General features: G+C 43.5%; 1 protein-coding gene across 1 annotated transcript; it reads left to right on the forward strand.

Annotated features, from left to right (window-relative positions):
* The first annotated feature begins 1,482 nt into the window (after nucleotides 1-1,482).
* On the forward strand, nucleotides 1,483-3,240 carry LOC139575711 (guanosine-3',5'-bis(diphosphate) 3'-pyrophosphohydrolase MESH1-like). Its single transcript, XM_071400944.1, has 4 exons — nucleotides 1,483-1,760; nucleotides 1,886-1,941; nucleotides 2,242-2,482; nucleotides 2,718-3,240. The coding sequence occupies exons 1-4, from the start codon at nucleotides 1,649-1,651 to the stop codon at nucleotides 2,846-2,848; spliced, it is 540 nt and encodes a 179-aa protein (XP_071257045.1). The 5' UTR covers nucleotides 1,483-1,648; the 3' UTR covers nucleotides 2,849-3,240.
* The last annotated feature ends 16,395 nt before the right edge of the window (nucleotides 3,241-19,635 follow it).

Below are 19,635 nucleotides of genomic sequence, written 5' to 3' on the forward strand. Positions count from 1 at the left end.
TCTATAAGTCTATGCTAGGTAAAGCTCCGCCTTATCTCAGCTCACTGGTCATGATAACAACGCCCACTCGTAGCACGCGCTCCAGCCGGTATATCTCACTGGTCATCCCCAAAGCCAACACCTCATTTGGCCGCCTTTCCTTCCAGTTCTCTGCTGCCAATGCCTGGAATGAATTGCAAAAATCGCTGAAGCTGGAGACTTATATTTCCCTCACTAACTTTAAACATCAGCTATCTGAGCAGCTAACCCATCGCTGCAGCTGTACACAGCCCATCTGTAAATAGCCCACCCAATCTACCTACCTCATCCCCATATTGTTTTATTTACTGTTCTGCTCTTTCGCACACCAGTATTTCTACTTGCACATCATCATCTGCTCATCTATCACTCCAGTGTTAATTTGCTAAAATGTAATTGCTTCGCTACTATGGCCAATTTATTGCCTTACCTTCTCACACCATTTGCACACACTGTATATAGACTTTTTTTTCTTTCTATTGTGTTATTGAATGCACGCTTGTTTATTCCATGTGTAACTCTGTGTTGTTCTCAACTGGCTTACCTGGTTAAATAAAGGTGAAATAAAAAAAACTTTAAAAAGTATGGGAAATGTTTGAGAATTTTTTGGAGGGTGTAGTTACCTTTTATTTTTCTAGTGTGCAGCTATCAAGAGGCTGTTGTTTAGCAGTATTTGTTGTAGGGCACATGTGATCCGTGATGTAAATTACTTAAGTAAAAATACTTTGAAGTACTACCTAAGTCATTTTTGGGGTTATATGTACTTTACTATTTATATTTTTGACAACTTTTACTTTTACTCCACTACATAGAAAGTACTTTTTACTCCCTAAAGTTTCCCTGACACCCAAAAGTACTCGTTAAATTTCAAATGCTTAGCAGGATATTGTCCAATTCATGCACTTATCAAGAGAACATCCCTGGTCATCCCTACTGCTTCTGATCTGGCGGACTCACTAAACGCAAATGCTTTGTTTGTAAATGATGAGTCTTAGAGTGTGCCCCTAGCTTTCCGTAAATAAAAAAACACGAAAATTGTGCCTTCTGGTTTGCTTAATATAAGGAATATGAAATTATTTATACTTTTACTTTTGATACTTAAAGATGCACTTTGCAGAAATGCTCCTCCATTTCATGGTTGCTAACATTCTAATAGTTCACCTAATTTCAGTTTACAAATCAAGCAAGTAGATTGTAGAGTCATTGTGCCATCTAAACCGCTATATTTTCCATAACCAAAAATGTTGTATTTTTAGCTGTTTGAAGCTGGTGTACAAAACTGAAAGTAAAAAATGCAATTCTCCGTATTGCAGGCCCTAGCCTTGGCCTCTGTGGACCTGCTAGCTAACATTAACCGTCTATCTTATGTAGTCATACAAATCATAACATATCATACTAGTATGGCGTACCAGATTTACCATTACAATGCTACGTCTAGTGTATGAGACCAGGCTGGCGATATACGTCAACATTTTGGGCAACAGGCGTGTCCTTATAGCCTCTCCCTGGAGGAACGCGCCCTTAAAGAGAAGGCAGCGCCGCTGACATCACTGAGATGTGCAAATTTGATTAACTGTGATCAAACGTTAATATACTGTCTGTATTGTGTGTCAATAACTACTTTTACAGCATGAGTTCAGATTCTGTCATTTTGTTGGAGACTGTTAACTTCGCTGCTGAAAAGCACCGCAATCAACGACGTAAAGACGCTGAACAAACACCATATATCACCCACCCAATAGGTACAGTTATGACAACAATCTAACGCCTATCCAGCTAGATAGTTATTGCTAAGGACCTATCTCTCTACTCGGACTTCATTGCGTTAATATCTGCATTTACATTTGCCGTGTTCATAATTTTGCAGGAGTGGCAAGGATCCTAAGCCATGAAGGTGGGATCACAGACATTGAAGTTTTACAAGTAAGTGTTTCCACAAAATTGCACAGCCACAAAGTCAAAATTTTCCATATAATTTATTTTTATTTTTTAAAATGTGTTTCAGGTAAGTGTTAGGCAGAGTGTTAGCAGTTTGGTTAAGGTTTGAAGGAGATACATTTTAGATTCAGGTGGGGTTTATTACTTTGTAATGATACATCAGTCAATGGGCAATGTTAAGCTCATTAAAACGTTCAACATTTCTTGAGTTTGTGTTAGCCAGAGTTTGTTAACAGGAATGACTGGTATTTCACTGATATTTTTGTCTTTTCCAACTGTCTGCAGGCAGCTTTGCTCCATGACACAGTGGAGGACACTGACACCAGCATAGGAGAGCTACAGGCCGTCTTTGGGCAAACGGTGGCGCGGCTCGTCCAGGAAGTGACAGACGACAAGGCGCTGTCCAAGGAGGAGACAAAGCGTCAGCAGGTGGAGCATGCGCCTCACTCCAGCCACCAGGCCAAACTGGTCAAACTGGCTGACAAACTGTACAACCTGAGGGACATCAACCGCTGCACGCCAACAGGTGATTGTGCGCTCTGCCTGTCTGTCTTTATTCAGCCTCTTGATCCAACCAACTGACTAGGCAAATGTCGTAGGGTATCAGTTTATTGTGTCTACCCTATCAGGATACTACTACTCTTTTCTCTCTCTCTCTGGCTTGTTGCTTCTCTTTACTGTCTTCCCCCTCTGGTTGTCTGACTGTACCTCTCTTTACCCCCGTCCCATATCGTATATTTATTCTGTGTTGTGGTTGCCAGGTTGGTCGGCAGAGCGTGTTCAGGAGTACTTTGTGTGGTCAGCCCAGGTAGTGAGAGGACTGAGGGGGACCAACCCAGCACTGGAGAGACACCTAGAGGAGCTTTTCAAGCAGAGGGGGGTTGAGCTTTGACACCTCTCGACTTCTGACACAGGGTGGCACAACAGAGCAACTCTCAATGCACACATTTTGTAAAGAGTAAGACTTTAAGCGAATTGTCTTTGTTAGCTTCTCCATGGAATATACTTGTATATACTCTTAGCTCTCACAAGGAAAAGGCCCACTTACTTTGGATGTTTTTTTATGGATGATTTGATTCTTCATTTTAAGTACAGTAATTTGTATACATTGTGTGTTCCTATAGGAAAACCAACAATGTCACCTTGAGTTCTAGCTGTATTGAATAAAGGAATTCTATGCACTCGTAATGGTGAACATTTTTAAATTATAATAATATTTCATGGTGATGCAGAACCTGTAACTACTCTGTCATGTCACACTGAACTAAAATATATTTTTGTGTAGATTTGTTTTGTGTGTGATTTATTTTTGTAAGTATATACATGTAGGAGTTTAGGGATAAATTAGCTATACATTAAAATGGTGATATGTAAATTATTCCATAGTAGCCATTATAAATTTTGCTAGTAGAATGGGTCGGAAGCAATTATTCCACTAACCTGTTCTTGCTTCTACTTTCTTTGTTCTCGATTCGGGAAGACATGTGTACCTTAAAATGTCTGTGTTCAGGTGCAACAGAATATATTCAGAAATAGTAAAATACACGTTTTGTATCGAGTGAGAAATGCCTCTTGCATGTGTAGATCTTTTTTTTTTTGTCACTGTGATGTGCTGTCATCTACTTATATATGTGGCTGCGTCGCATAGAAACGACCAGTTCCTGCAAAGATGTTGGGAAATACAAGATGTCTGGCAGCTAAAATGGCGAGGGAACTCCTCACTCGGTGCAAAGTGTGGATTTGACTATCTTTCTGAATATTCTGTGGTTTTTGGAGAACCACCTTCAACTGAACACAGAAATTTGATAAGATACACATTTCTTCCGAATTGAGAACAAAGATCATATCGCCAATACCATGTTAGTTGAAAAGTCCAGGGCAACGTTTTGTATAGGCAAACCTGTAATGCCCAGTAATAGATATCAAAAATCTTTGGTTATATTACATTATCTGGTGTACAATCTGTAGCATCTGAATGTTTCAGGCTACTGTATATTACCTTTTCTGTTAGATTCTAATTACCAGAGGATTGAACAGCTGAATCAACAAAGACATGGTTACTATAGTGGTGGTATATGTACCCAGATTTGGGTGGAGTCTCCTCCTCACTAAACATTATATCTTTAATGCTAGGCAGGAAACTAAGTGATACAGGAAATAAACTTTTGCTTCTCCCTTAGCGTAGCCTGACCTGACCTCCACCCCCTTCATCACTAATCCATGACACTCCCCTTATCAATGCCTGCCACATATGATTGTTTTCCCTACACTCAGTACATTCCAAGCTTAATTGCCTCCACCATATACCTTCCTCCTACAGATAACATTAACCTCTGGTGTAGACCCTCTAAACCATATACCTTCCTCCTACAGATAATCATTAACCTCTGGTGTAAACCCTCCACCATATACCTTCCTCCTACAGATAACCATTAACCTCTGGTGTAAACCCTCCACCATATACCTTCCTCCTACAGATAACATTAACCTCTGGTGTAAACCCTCCACTATATACCTTCCTCCTACAGATAACCATTAACCTCTGGTGTAGACCCTCTAAACCATATACCTTCCTCCTACAGATAACCATTAACTTCTGGTGTAGACCCTCCACCATATACCTTCCTCCTACAGATAACCATTAACCTCTGGTGTAGACCCTCCACCATATACCTTCCTCCTACAGATAATCATTAACCTCTGGTGTAAACCCTCCACCATATACCTTCCTCCTACAGATAACCATTAACCTCTGGTGTAGACCCTCTAAACCATATACCTTCCCCCTACAGATAACCATTAACCTCTGGTGTAGACCCTCTAAACCATATACCTTCCTCCTACAGATAATCCTTAACCTCTGGTGTAGACCCTCTAAACCATATACCTTCCTCCTACAGATAACCATTAACCTCTGGTGTAGACCCTCTAAACCATATACCTTCCTCCTACAGATAATCATTAACCTCTGGTGTAAACCCTCCACCATATACCTTCCTCCTACAGATAACCATTAACCTCTGGTGTAGACCCTCTAAACCATATACCTTCCCCCTACAGATAACCATTAACCTCTGGTGTAGACCCTCTAAACCATGTACCTTCCTCCTACAGATAACCATTAACCTCTGGTGTAGACCCTCTAAACCATATACCTTCCTCCTACAGATAATCATTAACCTCTGGTGTAAACCCTCCACCATATACCTTCCTCCTACAGATAACCATTAACCTCTGGTGTAAACCCTCCACCATATACCTTCCTCCTACAGATAACCATTAACCTCTGGTGTAGACCCTCTAAACCATATACCTTCCTCCTACAGATAACCATTAACCTCTGGTGTAGACCCTCTAAAACATATACCTTCCTCCTACAGATAACCATTAACCTCTGGTGTAGACCCTCTAAACCATATACCTTCCTCCTACAGATAATCATTAACCTCTGGTGTAAACCCTCCACCATATACCTTCCTCCTACAGATAACCATTAACCTCTGGTGTAAACCCTCCACCATATACCTTCCTCCTACAGATAACCATTAACCTCTGGTGTAGACCCTCTAAAACATATACCTTCCTCCTACAGATAACCATTAACCTCTGGTGTAAACCCTCCACCATATACCTTCACCTACAGATAATCATTAACCTCTGGTGTAAACCCTCCACCATATACCTTCCTCCTACAGATAACCATTAACCTCTGGTGTAGACCCTCTAAACCATATACCTTCCCCCTACAGATAAACATTAACCTCTGGTGTAGACCCTCTAAACCATATACCTTCCTCCTACAGATAACCATTAACCTCTGGTGTAGACCCTCTAAACCATATACCTTCCTCCTACAGATAACCATTAACCTCTGGTGTAAACCCTCTAAACCATATACCTTCCTCCTACAGATAACCATTAACCTCTGGTGTAGACCCTCTAAACCATATACCTTCCTCCTACAGATAACCATTAACCTCTGGTGTAGACCCTCTAAACCATATACCTTCCCCCTACAGATAACATTAACCTCTGGTGTAAACCCTCCACCATATACCTTCCTCCTACAGATAACCATTAACCTCTGGTGTAGACCCTCTAAACCATATACCTTCCTCCTACAGATAACATTAACCTCTGGTGTAAACCCTCCACCATATACCTTCCTCCTACAGATAACCATTAACCTCTGGTCTAGACCCTCCACCATATACCTTCCTCCTACAGATAACCAGTAACTTCTGGTGTAGACCCTCCACCATATACTTTCCTCCTATAGATAACCATTAACTTCTGGTGTAAACCCTCTAAACCATATACCTTCCTCCTACAGATAACCATTAACTTCTGGTGTAAACCCTCTAAACCATATACCTTCCTCCTACAGATAACCATTAACCTCTGGTGTAAACCCTCTAAACCATATACCTTCCTCCTACAGATAACCATTAACCTCTGGTGTAGACCCTCTAAACCATATACCTTCCTCCTACAGATAACATTAACCTCTGGTGTAAACCCTCCACCATATACCTTACTCCTACAGATAACCAGTAACTTCTGGTGTAGACCCTCCACCATATACCTTCCTCCTACAGATAACCAGTAACTTCTGGTGTAGACCCTCCACCATATACCTTCCTCCTACAGATAACCATTAACTTCTGGTGTAAACCCTCCACCATATACCTTCCTCCTATAGATAACCATTAACTTCTGGTGTAAACCCTCCACCATATACCTTCCTCCTACAGATAACCAGTAACTTCTGGTGTAGACCCTCCACCATATACCTTCCTCCTACAGATAACCATTAACTTCTGGTGTAAACCCTCCACCATATACCTTCCTCCTATAGATAACCATTAACTTCTGGTGTAAACCCTCCACCATATACCTTCCTCCTACAGATAACCAGTAACTTCTGGTGTAAACCCTCCACCATATACCTTCCTCCTATAGATAACCATTAACTTCTGGTGTAAACCCTCTAAACCATAGCACTCAATATTTCAATAGGAGACCTGATCATTAATCCTGTTTCAAGTTTAGGAGTTAGAACCCAGAATCCATCAGTCCCCCGTTTTGAACATGTAACTCCATACTGTTCAACATTACATAAACTTGGAAATTACTTATAGATGGACAATGATAATAAAACACAAACAAAAAATAAAACATAACAGTATTAACAATGTGGTAAGCTATGCATAATTATATATGCATGAAAACCCAAAGTCTGATAACATGACAATTCCCACTCTCTCTTCGCCTGACTTTATGCCTCCAGGATACTTTTCTGCTGAGTTTGGCAAAAAGGAAAGCCCTAAAAAGCTTCCTCATGCTTTCCCCCAGTCTTCCCCTTTCCGGCCACAGGCTCCGAGAGGTGTTCCCAAGCCATGTCATTTTTACTTTGTTCCCCATCTCCTCCCATGCCACCTGATAGGCACGTCACCTGGTAGGCAAGTGCGTATCCCTTATCAATGCTACATCCTCTTGAGGTAACTCAGCACTGTATATGCTTTCACATCAATGCCTTCAGAATGTTGTCCAGTGTACAATTACCCCAACATCTATCCTTTCATATGATGCATTAACCAATAAAGCAACTAACCCAACCCAACTATGGTGGTTAAAGTAGCTCCCAGACCCAACCCATCTGCATGACTACAGTGGAATCTAATCTTTCTCTCTTTAGCTCCGCTTCCTCTGTCATGGCGTCTTCAAGCTCACCCATTATACAGTTGGACCTCATTTCACGTGAGAACTATGCACCCACCGAGGAGAGACATGACGATCTTTACCGCTGCAGGTGCTGTAAATAGTACTGTGTGTGGACCAGACCAACGCTGTCCCAACACAACCGCCTGGTGTATCTTGATGTACACTCAATCTCCAGAATTCAGCCAGTGCCCTCGGTTATCTCCTGCTACTCATGTGCCACTTCCACCTTGGAAGATACACACTGCAACGAATGGGTCATTTCCTGACAACAGAACAACATAGACTCTCCCCTTATGGCCAGATCACTAATTTGTGACATGTGAATAACAGCCCCTAGTACTCTCATCAGTCTCCCAGTTACCCGCTACCAAGCCATGTGGCATGAGTCCTCATAAAATCATATCCCAACAATACTACTAAAGTAACCCCTACTACTACTGACACTGCCCATGACGCATACCTCAAACTCCCTCATTTGCGCCGTAGTCTAATTCCATGCTGTTACTATAGCCTTTAATTACTGTCCCTACAGTGACTGCCGTGAGAATAACTACTGCATGGAATCTGCCAAATGTTCGCTGGCTGTTTGAATGGGAAAGAGATTAATGACGTTGGAAGAATATCCAACCTAACAAAACTCTGAGTCACAGGTTTCTTGAAAGTTGACAATAGTGTCTGAAATGCCAACACTATCTCTGCTACTTTCACCATGATCTGGGTATGTGTAACGTTCAATTTAACTTCATAATAGTCCCTATATTGTGCACAGTTAGCGGTACTCGTTCTCCTACGATCTAGCTCCTGCAACAATATACACAGAGTGGTATCATTCCCGGCAACTATAACCACGACCTTCATTTATGATCCCTCACAGATCTCCACCCCAGTTACATTCCATCCCACTTAACAGCCTTATGTGAACCTCACCTCCTGCTACAGATACATTTGCACATATATCATTACATTTAACCCATAAACACACTGGTCACTACTCCTAATGCACTTCTACAGTTATAAACATACAACATTCTCAAATCAATTAGTCAATATACCTCAGTCCCTCCTCTGGAACAATGATCACTCTTATGTTCCACCAAACCTAAAAACATATTGACTTAAACAGGGAAAATATAAAATACATGTTTTAATAATTTCACACCCCCCTTGATGCGACTAAAACTAGGGAAAGAACCGTCCATCCGTTACGTTCTATGCCCATGTGATGCTGGTCTCCATGCCCGTCTCCTTAATCTTCATCCTTGGGTGTTAATGCAAGACACAGACTATGAGCCTTGTATGCAATTGATTGTACTGTATCATCCAGCAATCTATATGTTTTGATGCAATTTAACATTAAAATTCTGATGACATGGTAAAACCAAAAAAACTTAATGGTTGACCCAAGCTATCATCTAGTGAGTTCTCCAACAACCTACCTGTCGGAGAACACTTAAAGATAAGGTTTCTAGAGCCTCCCTAGGCCCAATAAATTTGAGCAGTGCCCCCACCCCTCACTGTTTGAGAGCAACTCTCTCTCGCTCTATCCGAATCATAACTAAAACATTTTATAAATTATCCAACCCAAATTTAGAATGATAGCCCTTAGTGCTTTACTTTGAGACTATCACTCAAATTCCAGCTTCTCAACCTAGCACACATCATCCCGGCTAGAATGTACAGTTATAAATGGTTTGTCCTCTGACAATTCAACTGTACATTTCGGTGTTCCTCAAGGTTCCGTTTTAGGACCACTATTGTTTTCACTATATATTTTACCTCTTGGGGATGTTATTCGAAAACATAATGTTAACTTTCACTGCTATGCGGATGACACACAGCTGTACATTTCAATGAAACATGGTGAAGCCTCAAAATTGCCCTCGCTAGAAGCCTGTGTTTCAGACATAAGGAAGTGGATGGCTGCAAACGTTCTACTTTTAAACTCGGACAAAACAGAGATGCTTGTTCTAGGTCCCAAGAAACAAAGAGATCTTCTGTTAAATCTGACAATTAATCTTGATGGTTGTAAAGTCGTCTCAAATAAAACTGTGAAGGACCTCGGCGTTACTCTTGACCCTGATCTCTCTTTTGACGAACATATCAAGACTGTTTCAAGGACAGCTTTTTTCCATCTACGTAACATTGCAAAAATCAGAAATGTTCTGTCCAAAAATGATGCAGAAAAATTAATCCATGCATTTGTTACTTCTAGGTTAGACTACTGCAATGCTCTACTTTCCGGCTACCCGGATAAAGCACTAAATAAACTTCAGTTAGTGCTAAATACGGCTGCTAGAATCCTGACTAGAACCAAGAAATTTGATCATATTACTCCAGTGCTAGCCTCCCTACACTGGCTTCCTGTTAAGGCAAGGGCTGATTTCAAGGTTTTACTGTTAACCTATAAAGCGTTACATGGGCTTGCTCCTACCTATCTTTCCGAGTTGGTCCTGCCGTACATACCTACACGTACGCTACGGTCACAAGACGCAGGCCTCCTAATTGTCCCTAGAATTTCTAAGCAAACAGCGGGAGGCAGGGCTTTCTCCTGTAGATCTCCATTTTTATGGAATAGTCTGCCTACCCATGTGAGAGACGCAGACTCGGTCTCAACCTTTAAGTCTTTACTGAAGACTTATCTCTTCAGTAGGTCATATGATTGAGTGTAGTCTGGCCCAGGAGTGTGAAGGTGAACGGAAAGGCTCTGGAGCAACGAACCGCCCTTGCTGTCTCTGCCTGGCCGGTTCCCCTCTCTCCACTGGGATTCTCTGCCCCTAACCCTATTACAGGGGCTGAGTCACTGGCTTACTGGTGCTCTTTCATGCCGTCCCTAGGAGGGGTGCGTCACTTGAGTGGGTTGAGTTACTGACGTGATCTTCCTGTCTGGGTTGGCGCCCCCCCTTGGTTTGTGCTGTGGTGGAGATCTTTGTGGGCTATACTCGGCCTTGTCTCAGGATTGTAAGTTGGTGGTTGAAGATATCCCTCTAGTGGTGTGGGGGCTGTGCTTTGGCAGAGTGGGTGGGGTTATATCCTTCCTGTTTGGCCCTGTCCGGGGGTATCATCGGATGGGGCCACAGTGTCTCCTGACCCCTCCTGTCTCAGCCTCCAGTATTTATGCTGCAGTAGTTTATGTGTCGGGGGGCTAGGGTCAGTTGGTTATACCTGGAGTACTTCTCCTATCTTATCCAGTGTCCTGTGTGAATTTAAGTATGCTCTCTCTAATTCTCTCGTTCTCTCTTTCTTTCTCTCTCTCGGAGAACCTGAGCCCTAGGACCATACGTCACGGCAAACCGGGCATGATGACTCCTTGCTGTCCCCAGTCCACCTGGCCTTGCTGCTGTTCCAGTTTCAACTGTTCTGCCTGCTGTTATGGAACCCCTACCTGTTCAACTCTTAATGATCGGCTATGAAAAGCCAACTGACTTTTATTCCTGATTATTATTTGACCATGCTTGTCATTTATGAACATTTTGAAAATCTTGGCTCTCTCTAATTCTCTCCTTCTCTCTTTCTTTCTCTCTCTCGGAGGACCGGAGCCCTAGGACCATACGTCAGGACTACCGGGCATGATGACTCCTTGCTGTCCCCAGTCCGCCTGGCCCTGCTGCTATTCCAGTTTCAACTGTTCTGCCTGCGGTTATGGAACCCCTACCTGTCCCAGACCTGCTGTTTTCAATTCTTAATGATCGGCTATGAAAAGCCAACTGACATTTATTCCTGATTATTATTTGACCATGCTTGTCATTTATGAACATTTTGAAAATCTTGGCTCTCTCTAATTCTCTCCTTCTCTCTCTCTTTCTCTCTCTCGGAGGACCTGAGCCCTGGGACCGTGCGTCGGGGCTGCCGGGCGTGATGGCTCCTTGCTGTCCCCAGTCCACCTGGCCTTGCTGCTATTCCAGTTTCAGCTGTTCTGCCTGCGGTTATGGAACCGCCACCTGTCCCGGACCTGCTATTTTCAACTCTTGATGATCGGCTATGAAAAGCCAACTGAAAATTATTCATGATTATTATTTGACCATGCTTATCACTTATGAACATTTTGAACATCTTGGCATAGTTCTGTTATAATCTCCACCCAGCACAGCCAGAAGAGGACTGGCCACCCCTCATAGCCTGGTTCCTCTCTAGGTTTCTTCCTAGGTTTTGGCCTTTCTAGGGAGTTTTTCCTAGCCACCGTGCTTCTACACCTGCATTGCTTGCTGTTTGGGGTTTTAGGCTGGGTGTCTGTACAGCACTTCGAGATATTAGCTGATGTACGAAGGGCTATATAATATATAACTCTTCTCATTACAACCCCCCTTTGTCCCTGTTTTCCTGTCTCGAGTGGCATGGTAATGAAAGATCAGTATCTCAATGCATCTTAGTCTAAATTGTTCGCATTGTGTAGACCTTCCTCAATACCACCCCCCAATTAAACAATTACGGGCACGGTTGACCACCCCACCCTTCTCCCGGCATTTATCATTCTAGCGTTTCTTCTTCAGGTAATCAGTTTTTCCCACGTACACAAGTCTCTCACCTGAGCCGCTACCACCATTCTGCCTGGTCCATTTCTCCCACCAGTACACCAGGAGCACGAGAGAAGTTTGAATGTTATCTCTCTCCATGCTCACTCCACAGCCGCGGTCTCAGGACTCATGGCGCACTCCTACCGCCGGTACCCAGGTTAATGGCTCGAACTCAGATAGGAGTGTTAAAAGTCACTGTCGCATTGAACACCTTTGTCGCTCTTTCTTCAGACGTTTAGGAAGGGTTTTGAGGTTCACACTCACTGTTTGTGGTCAAACTATTCCTACCATGCATTAAGACACGATCTGACGTCACCTTCCATGATAACCTCAAGAGAGGACAGATAAGAACAACAGTTTAGTTCAATTCATTTCTGATTCATGAAATCCAGACAAGCATTGACTATATGACAAATTATTACATTCCCAATTTTCTTAATAACATTATCTCTACGACAAATGTCAAAGAGCATAACAGCATACTGTTACTGTTGAAACCATTTTCCAACTTAGTTCATACTCCCTTATTTTACTGGCAACCTCTCGGAAGAGTTACCAGATCAGGGAGTTAGCACCCTAACCTATGGGGGAATCACAACACTCCAGCAGACCCAATCTGGTGAAATTTGTATCGAAACAAAGACAAAAACAAAATCAGCAATACACATATCACAATCCATTTCATGAAATCCGCAATCGGCAATATCACAATCCATTTGGAATAACTGTCAACCCTCATTAACATATATTTTTTCCTTCTATATGCAGACTGAACAAAATACATTTGTGCATTTACCCAAAGACCAGGGCCCCAGGGAACTGGTAATTTCCCATTCAAACACATGATTCATAACGTGATTCAAAAACAACATGTTAACTTCTTATGTCTAGGGGGCAGTATTCGGAAGTTCGGATGACTGACGTGCCCAAAGTAAACTGCCTGTTACTCAGGCCCAGAAGCTAGGATATATGCATGGTAATATTGGATAGAAAACACTCTCAAATTTCTAAAACTGTTAAAATAATGTCTGTGAGTATAACGGAACTGATATGTCAGGCGAAAACCCGAGGAAAATCCATCCGGAATTTTTTTGTTGTTGAGGTCACCACCCATTGAAAATGCTACGCAGCTAGGCCCCACAGTCGCTGGCCTGTCTGCAGGTCTGCAGTCTTCTGCCCTGCTCAGATCACAGCCCCCTGCCTTAGCTGTTAGTTGCCTAGCCTGCCTGGTTTAGGGCCTACTAGGCCCAGAGTTTGCTGCACTAGCTTGCTGTCTCCAGACATATTCAGTCTGCCGTACCCTGGCCCACCAGGCTTAGAACCTCCTGCCCTGCTAAGCCACAAATTATCTGTGCTGGGTTCTCAGCCCTCATCTGCCCTCAGTCCCTAGCATTAGGTCCTCAGTCTCCAGCTGCACTATGTCTGCTGTCTCCAGCATTAGTCGGCCCTCAGTCCCTAGCCCAGGTGGGTCATCAGGCTCCTTCCCCACCAGGCTCAAAGGTACCAATCTTTCCAGTAGGCCCTGAGCCATTTTCCCTCTCAGTTTCAGAGTCAGTTTCCATGGCAGGTCCAGAGTCAGTTTCCATGGTAGGTCCAGAGTCAGTTTCCATGGCAGGTCCAGAGTTAGTTTCCCTGGCAGGTCCAGAGTCAGTATACCTGTCCGGTCCAGAGTTTTTCTCCCTTTCAGGTGCAAAGTAATCAGCACTGTGCTTCCAGCCTTCAGCCATTCTAGTTTTGCTGTCTCCAAGCTCTAGTCGGACCTCAGTCCACTGCTCCGCCAGGCTATAGGTTCTCTTCCCCACTAAGTGTGCAGTCCCTGCCTCTAGCCAGTTCGCAGCCCCCAGCCTTAGTCTGCAACCAGTCGCCTAAACTAGCACTAGGCTATAAGTTCTCTGTTCAGCTAGTTCTGCAGTCTCCCACCAAAACTGGCTTGCAGTTGTCAGTCTTAGTAGTAGGTTAAAAGTCCCTTACCCTGTCAGACCCTGAGTTTCCTGCACTGATAGGTTCAGCCCCATGACTTGTGGGACCCACTGTTCCCTGACCCGGGGGGATTGCTGTCTCTAATTCTGTGAGGCCGCTCGCCTCCTGCCTTGGACAACTCAAAGCCCTGCCAATGTGGGAGACCAACTGACCTCGTCTCTGGGGCCCAGCCGGCCCCTACATCCAGATTCCTGATGATCCTCGACAGTTGTGGCCGGTGTGCAACATTCCTCCGCCGCAGTAGACCATACTCAGTGTTCAAAGATGGGCCCCAGCTGCCCTGCAACAGCTGAGTCAGAGGATCCTCCGCCACACCCGTGGTATTCCATGGGGTGGCCCAGGACTGTCCCTGCGTCTCCATGCACCTTCTTCATTGGGCGGCCCATAATCCCCTTGTCGGCACCCTACAGGCCCTCATGGTCCTCTAAAGTGACAGTAGTAATAAGCTGCCCTTCTAGTCGGCCAAATTCACAGTAGGACTGGACCTTACCTTGTCTGGTCCCTTCACTACTCTGCCCCTTTGCCCTAACTGTCCTTCCATACAGGACTGGGCGCTTAAGAACTAAGCCCCCATTGCGGCCTTTTCCAAGTTGTTTGGATTTCCATAAGAATTCCAGGGGCGGCTGTTAAAGCCATTGTGGGCCATTGAGAGATGGCAAAAGTGGATGCTTGAATCAAACAGCGCGTTGAGCCAAGTTGGTGAAGATGAATGTCCTGAATGGACAACAGTAGTGTTGAAAAGTAGAACAAAAAGGGTGGATATCTCAGCTGTCAATCACAGCCCTTCGGTTTTTGGCCAATCAGTTGGCTTGCACACACATGTGGACACTGCACCTGACCATTCTAGATTAGGCTTTGGTCGACGTCGCAAGAAGAAGACACAAGTTTGGCTGGTGACCAAGTTTACGGTTTACTCTTAAGAACATTGTGAGTGCAACCAAAAAAAACACCAGTAGATTCCTAAGTAACTGAAGTGTGTGTGTTAGAAGTATACTGTTGAAGTCGGAAGTTTACATACAACTTAGCCAAACAAATTTAAACTCAGTTTTTCACAATTACTGACATTTAATCCTAGTAAAAATTCCCTGACTTAGGTCAGTTAGGATCACCACTTTATTTTAAGAATGTGAAATGTCAGAATAATAGTGGAGAGAATAATTTATTTCAGCTTTAATTTCTTTCATCACATTCCCAGTGGGTCAGAAGTTTACATACACTCAATTACTGTTTGGTAGCATTGCCTTTAAATTGTTTAACTTGGGTCAAACATTTCAGATAGCCTTCCACAAGCTTCCCACAATAAGTTAGGTGAATTTTGGCCCATTCCTCCTGACAAAGCTGGTGTAACTGAGTCAGGTTTGTAGGCCTCCTTGCTCGCACACGCTTTTTAAGTTCTGTCCACAAATGTTCTATAGGATTGAGGTAAGGGCTTTGTGATGGCCGCTCCAATACCTTGACTTTGTTGTCTTTAAGCCATTTCGCCACAACTTTGGAAGTATGCTTGGGGTCAAGACCCATTTGCGACCAAGCTTTAACTTCCTGAATGATATCTTGAGATGTTGCTTCAATATATCCACATAATTTTCCTACCTCATGATGCCATCTATTTTGTGAAGTGCACCAGTCCATCCTGCAGCAAAGCACCCCCACAACATCAAATCAAATCAAATTTATTTATATAGCCCTTCTTACATCACCTGATGTCTCAAAGTGCTGAACAGAAACCCAGCCTAAAACTCCAAACAGCAAGCAATGCAGGTGTAGAAGCACGGTGGCTAGGAAAAACTCCCTAGAAAGGCCAAAACCTAGGAAGAAACCTGGAGAGGAACCAGGCTATGAGGGGTGGCCAGTCCTCTTCTGGCTGTGCCGGGTGGAGATTATAACAGAACATGGCCAAGATGTTCAAATGTTCATAAATGACCAGCATGGTCAAATAATAATAATCACAGTAGTTGTCGAGGGTGCAACAAGTCAGCACCTCAGGAGTAAATGTCAGTTGGCTTTTAATAGCCGATCATTAAGAGTATCTCTACCGCTCCTGCTGTCTCTAGAGAGTTGAAAACAGCAGGTCCGGGACAGGTAGCACGTCCGGTTAACAGGTCAGGGTTCCATAGCCGCAGGCAGAACGGTTGAAACTGGAGCAGCAGCACGGCCAGGTGGACTGGGGACAGCAAGGAGTCATCATGCCAGGTAGTCCTGAGGCATGGTCCTAGGGCTTAGGTCCTCCGATGAGAGAGAAAGAAAAAAAAGAGAGAAAGAGAGAATTAGAGAGAGCATACTTAAATTCACACAGGACACCGGATAAGACAGGAGTACTCCAGATATAACAGACTGACCCTGCCCCTCGACACATAAACTACTACAGCATAAATACTGGAGGCTGAGACAAGAGGGGTCAGGAGACACTGTGGCCCCATCCGATGATACCCCCGGACAGGGCCAAACAGGAAGGATATAACCCCACCCACTTTGCCAAAGCACAGCCCCCACACCAGTAGAGAGATATCTTCAACCACCAACTTACAATCCTGAGACAAGGCCAAGTATAGCCCACAAAGATCTCCGCCACGGCACAACCCATGGGGGGGCGCCAACCCAGACAGGAAGATCACGTCAGTGACTCATCCCACTCAAGTGACGCACCCCTCCTAGGGACGGCATGGAAGAGCACCAGTAAGCCACTGACTCAGCCCCTGTAATAGGGTTAGAGGCAGAGAGTCCCAGTGGAGAGAGGGGAACCGGCCAGGCAGAGACAGCAAGGGCGGTTCGTTGCTCCATAGCCTTTCCGTTCACCTTCACACTCCTGGGCCAGACTACACTCAATCATATGACCTACTGAAGAAATGAGTCTTCAGTAAAGACTTAAAGGTTGAGACCGAGTCTGCGTCTCTCACATGGGTAGGCAGACCATTCCATAAAAATGGAGCTCTACAGGAGAAAGCCCTGCCTCCAGCTGTTTGCTTAGAAATTCTAGGGACAATTAGGAGGCCTGAGTCTTGTGACCATAACGTACGTATAGGTATGTACGGCAGGACCAAATCGTAAAGATAGGTAGCAAGCCCATGTAATGCTTTGCCCATGATGCTGCCACCCCCGTGCTTCACGGTTGGGATGGTGTTCTTCGGCTTGCAAGCCTCCCCCTTTTTCCTCCAAACATAACGATGGTCATTATGGCCAAACAGTTCTATTTTTGTTTCATCAGACCAGAGAACATTTCTCCAAAAATTATGATCTTTGTCCCCATGTGCAGTTACAAACCATAGTCTGGCTTTTTTATGCCGGTTTTGGAGCAGTGGCTTCTTCCTTGCTGAGCGGCCTTTCAGGTTATGTCGATATAGGACTTGTTTTACTGTGGATATAGATGATTTTGTACCTGTTTCCTCCAGCATCTTCACAATGTCCTTTGCTGTTGTTCTGGGATTGATTTGCACTTTTCGCACCAAATTACGTTCATCTCTAAGAGACAGAACGCATCTCCTTCCTGAGCGGTATGACGGCTGCGTGGTCCCATGGTGTTTATACTTGCGTACTATTGTTTGTACAGATGAATGTGGTACCTTCAGGCGTGTAGAAATTGCTCCCAACGATGAACCAGACCATTTTTTTCTGAGGTCTTGGCTGATTTCTTTTGATTTTCCCATGAAGCACTGAGTTTAAAGATAGGCCTTGCAATACATCCACAGGCACACCTCCAATTGACTCAAATTATGTCAATTAGCCTTTCAGAAGCTTCTAAAGCCATGACATCATTTTCTGGAATTTTCTAAGCTTTTTAAAGGCACAGTCAACTTAGTGTATGTAAACTTTTGACCCACTGGAATTGTTATACAGTGAATTATAAGTGAAATAATCTGTCTGTAAACAATTTTTTGAAAAATTACTTGTGTCATGCACAAAGTAGATGTCCTGACCGACTTGCCAAAACTATAGTTTGTTAACAAGAAATTTGTGGAGTGGTTGAAAAACGAGTTTTAATGACTCCAACCTACTGTAAGTGTATGTAAACTTCCGACTTCAACTGTATGTGGTAGTGATGAAGATGAATAAACCTCCTGGACTGAGAAGCATCCATGCTGTTTTTGCCAGACAGCCTGTAGCGAATCAGAACCAATTTTATCAGCATTAAGTTTTAGCGGGTAAGGGCACTCACAGCCGACCGCTCAGACGAGCTCCCGCTAGCTGCATTTTTACAATTGGAGTGGAGGATACATGTATGAACGATAGTTAATAGTTTCTTGTTGGGATGCGTTTGTTGAGTAAAGATGCAGATGTGGGAGACCTGTTTGACGTGTTGAAAATGGTGAAGTATGCGCTGGGAAAAGTGGAGTCTATCAGAGTGACTAGGAGTGGTCTTATTTTGATTAATTGTATTTCTGAATAACCTACAGTACCTACGTATGTGAAGCTTGGTTATGTAAGATATTCTGTAAGAGCTTTCATCCCCAAACTCCTTCATGTTTCAAGTGTGTACAGACGGACGGAGTATACTGAAGAACGGTGTGTAGAAGGACGACGGTATTTCAATTCTGGTGGGGATCATGATCCCGAGTTCCTGGAGTGCCATGTAAGGGTGAAGGAGATTGAGGTGGCAAAAGTTAGAGCGGTCAATCGAATCTCCTATGCGGAGTTGAAGATATGGTAGTGGACGCACCACAGCCTGTAGTAAATGTTTGTTGTCAGTCAAAAGATACCCTGTGTGTTAAAAATGTGGATTTTGTGGAATTCATTGCCACAGTATGGCTGATGTCTCAAAGAAGTCAAAGTAACTGGACATTATTGTGGCAGCGGAAGAAAAGTGTTTGTGACTTAAGGATTTTACATCTGAATACTTGCAAGGCCGTACTGGCGCTGGAGGACGGCCCGCCCTTCCAGGCTCATCTTGAGCCTATGTAGGGCTCAGATCTGTGTTGTTTTTTTACAGAAAAGTTGTTTGATTTAGTTTTGACTGGTACTGTATATACTAAAGTTTTGACACACCTACTCATTCAAGGGGTTTTCTTTATTTTGACTATTTTCTACATTGTAGAATAATAGTGAAGACATTGAGAGAATGCCAAGAGTGTGCAAAGCTGTCATCAAGGCAAAGGGTGGCTACTTTGAAGAATCTAAAATCTAACATATATATTGATTTGTTTAATACTTTTTTGGTTACTAGATGATTCCATATGTGTTATTTCATAGTTTGGATTTCTTCACTATTATTCTGCAATGTAGGAAATAGGAAAAATATACAAAAACCCTTGAATGAGTAGGTGTGTTCGAACTTTTGACTGGTACTGTATATACATTTTTTTGGTGTAGTTTGGTCGTTTGTTTTGTTTTTTGGGAATCCTGTTTCCATCCCACACAGTAGGTGGTGAGATGTACACTAAATTGTGCCAAAGTCAATATATCATAGAAGAAGAAGGAACCATTGTGACCATAAATGTTCCATAGGTAGAAAAGTATTTCCGGTCATCCTGAT

Source organism: Salvelinus alpinus, chromosome 5 (genome assembly GCF_045679555.1).
Source record: "Salvelinus alpinus chromosome 5, SLU_Salpinus.1, whole genome shotgun sequence".
NCBI lineage: Eukaryota > Metazoa > Chordata > Actinopteri > Salmoniformes > Salmonidae > Salvelinus > Salvelinus alpinus.

Bases quoted from the DNA above. Each gene is read 5' to 3' on its own strand.
- LOC139575711 (XM_071400944.1), top strand. From the start codon at position 1,649: ATGAGTTCAGATTCTGTCATTTTGTTGGAGACTGTTAACTTCGCTGCT. The intron at 1,942-2,241 runs GTAAGTGTTTCC...AACTGTCTGCAG, and splicing joins CAGACATTGAAGTTTTACAA to GCAGCTTTGCTCCATGACAC. The intron at 2,483-2,717 runs GTGATTGTGCGC...TGTGGTTGCCAG, and splicing joins CAACCGCTGCACGCCAACAG to GTTGGTCGGCAGAGCGTGTT.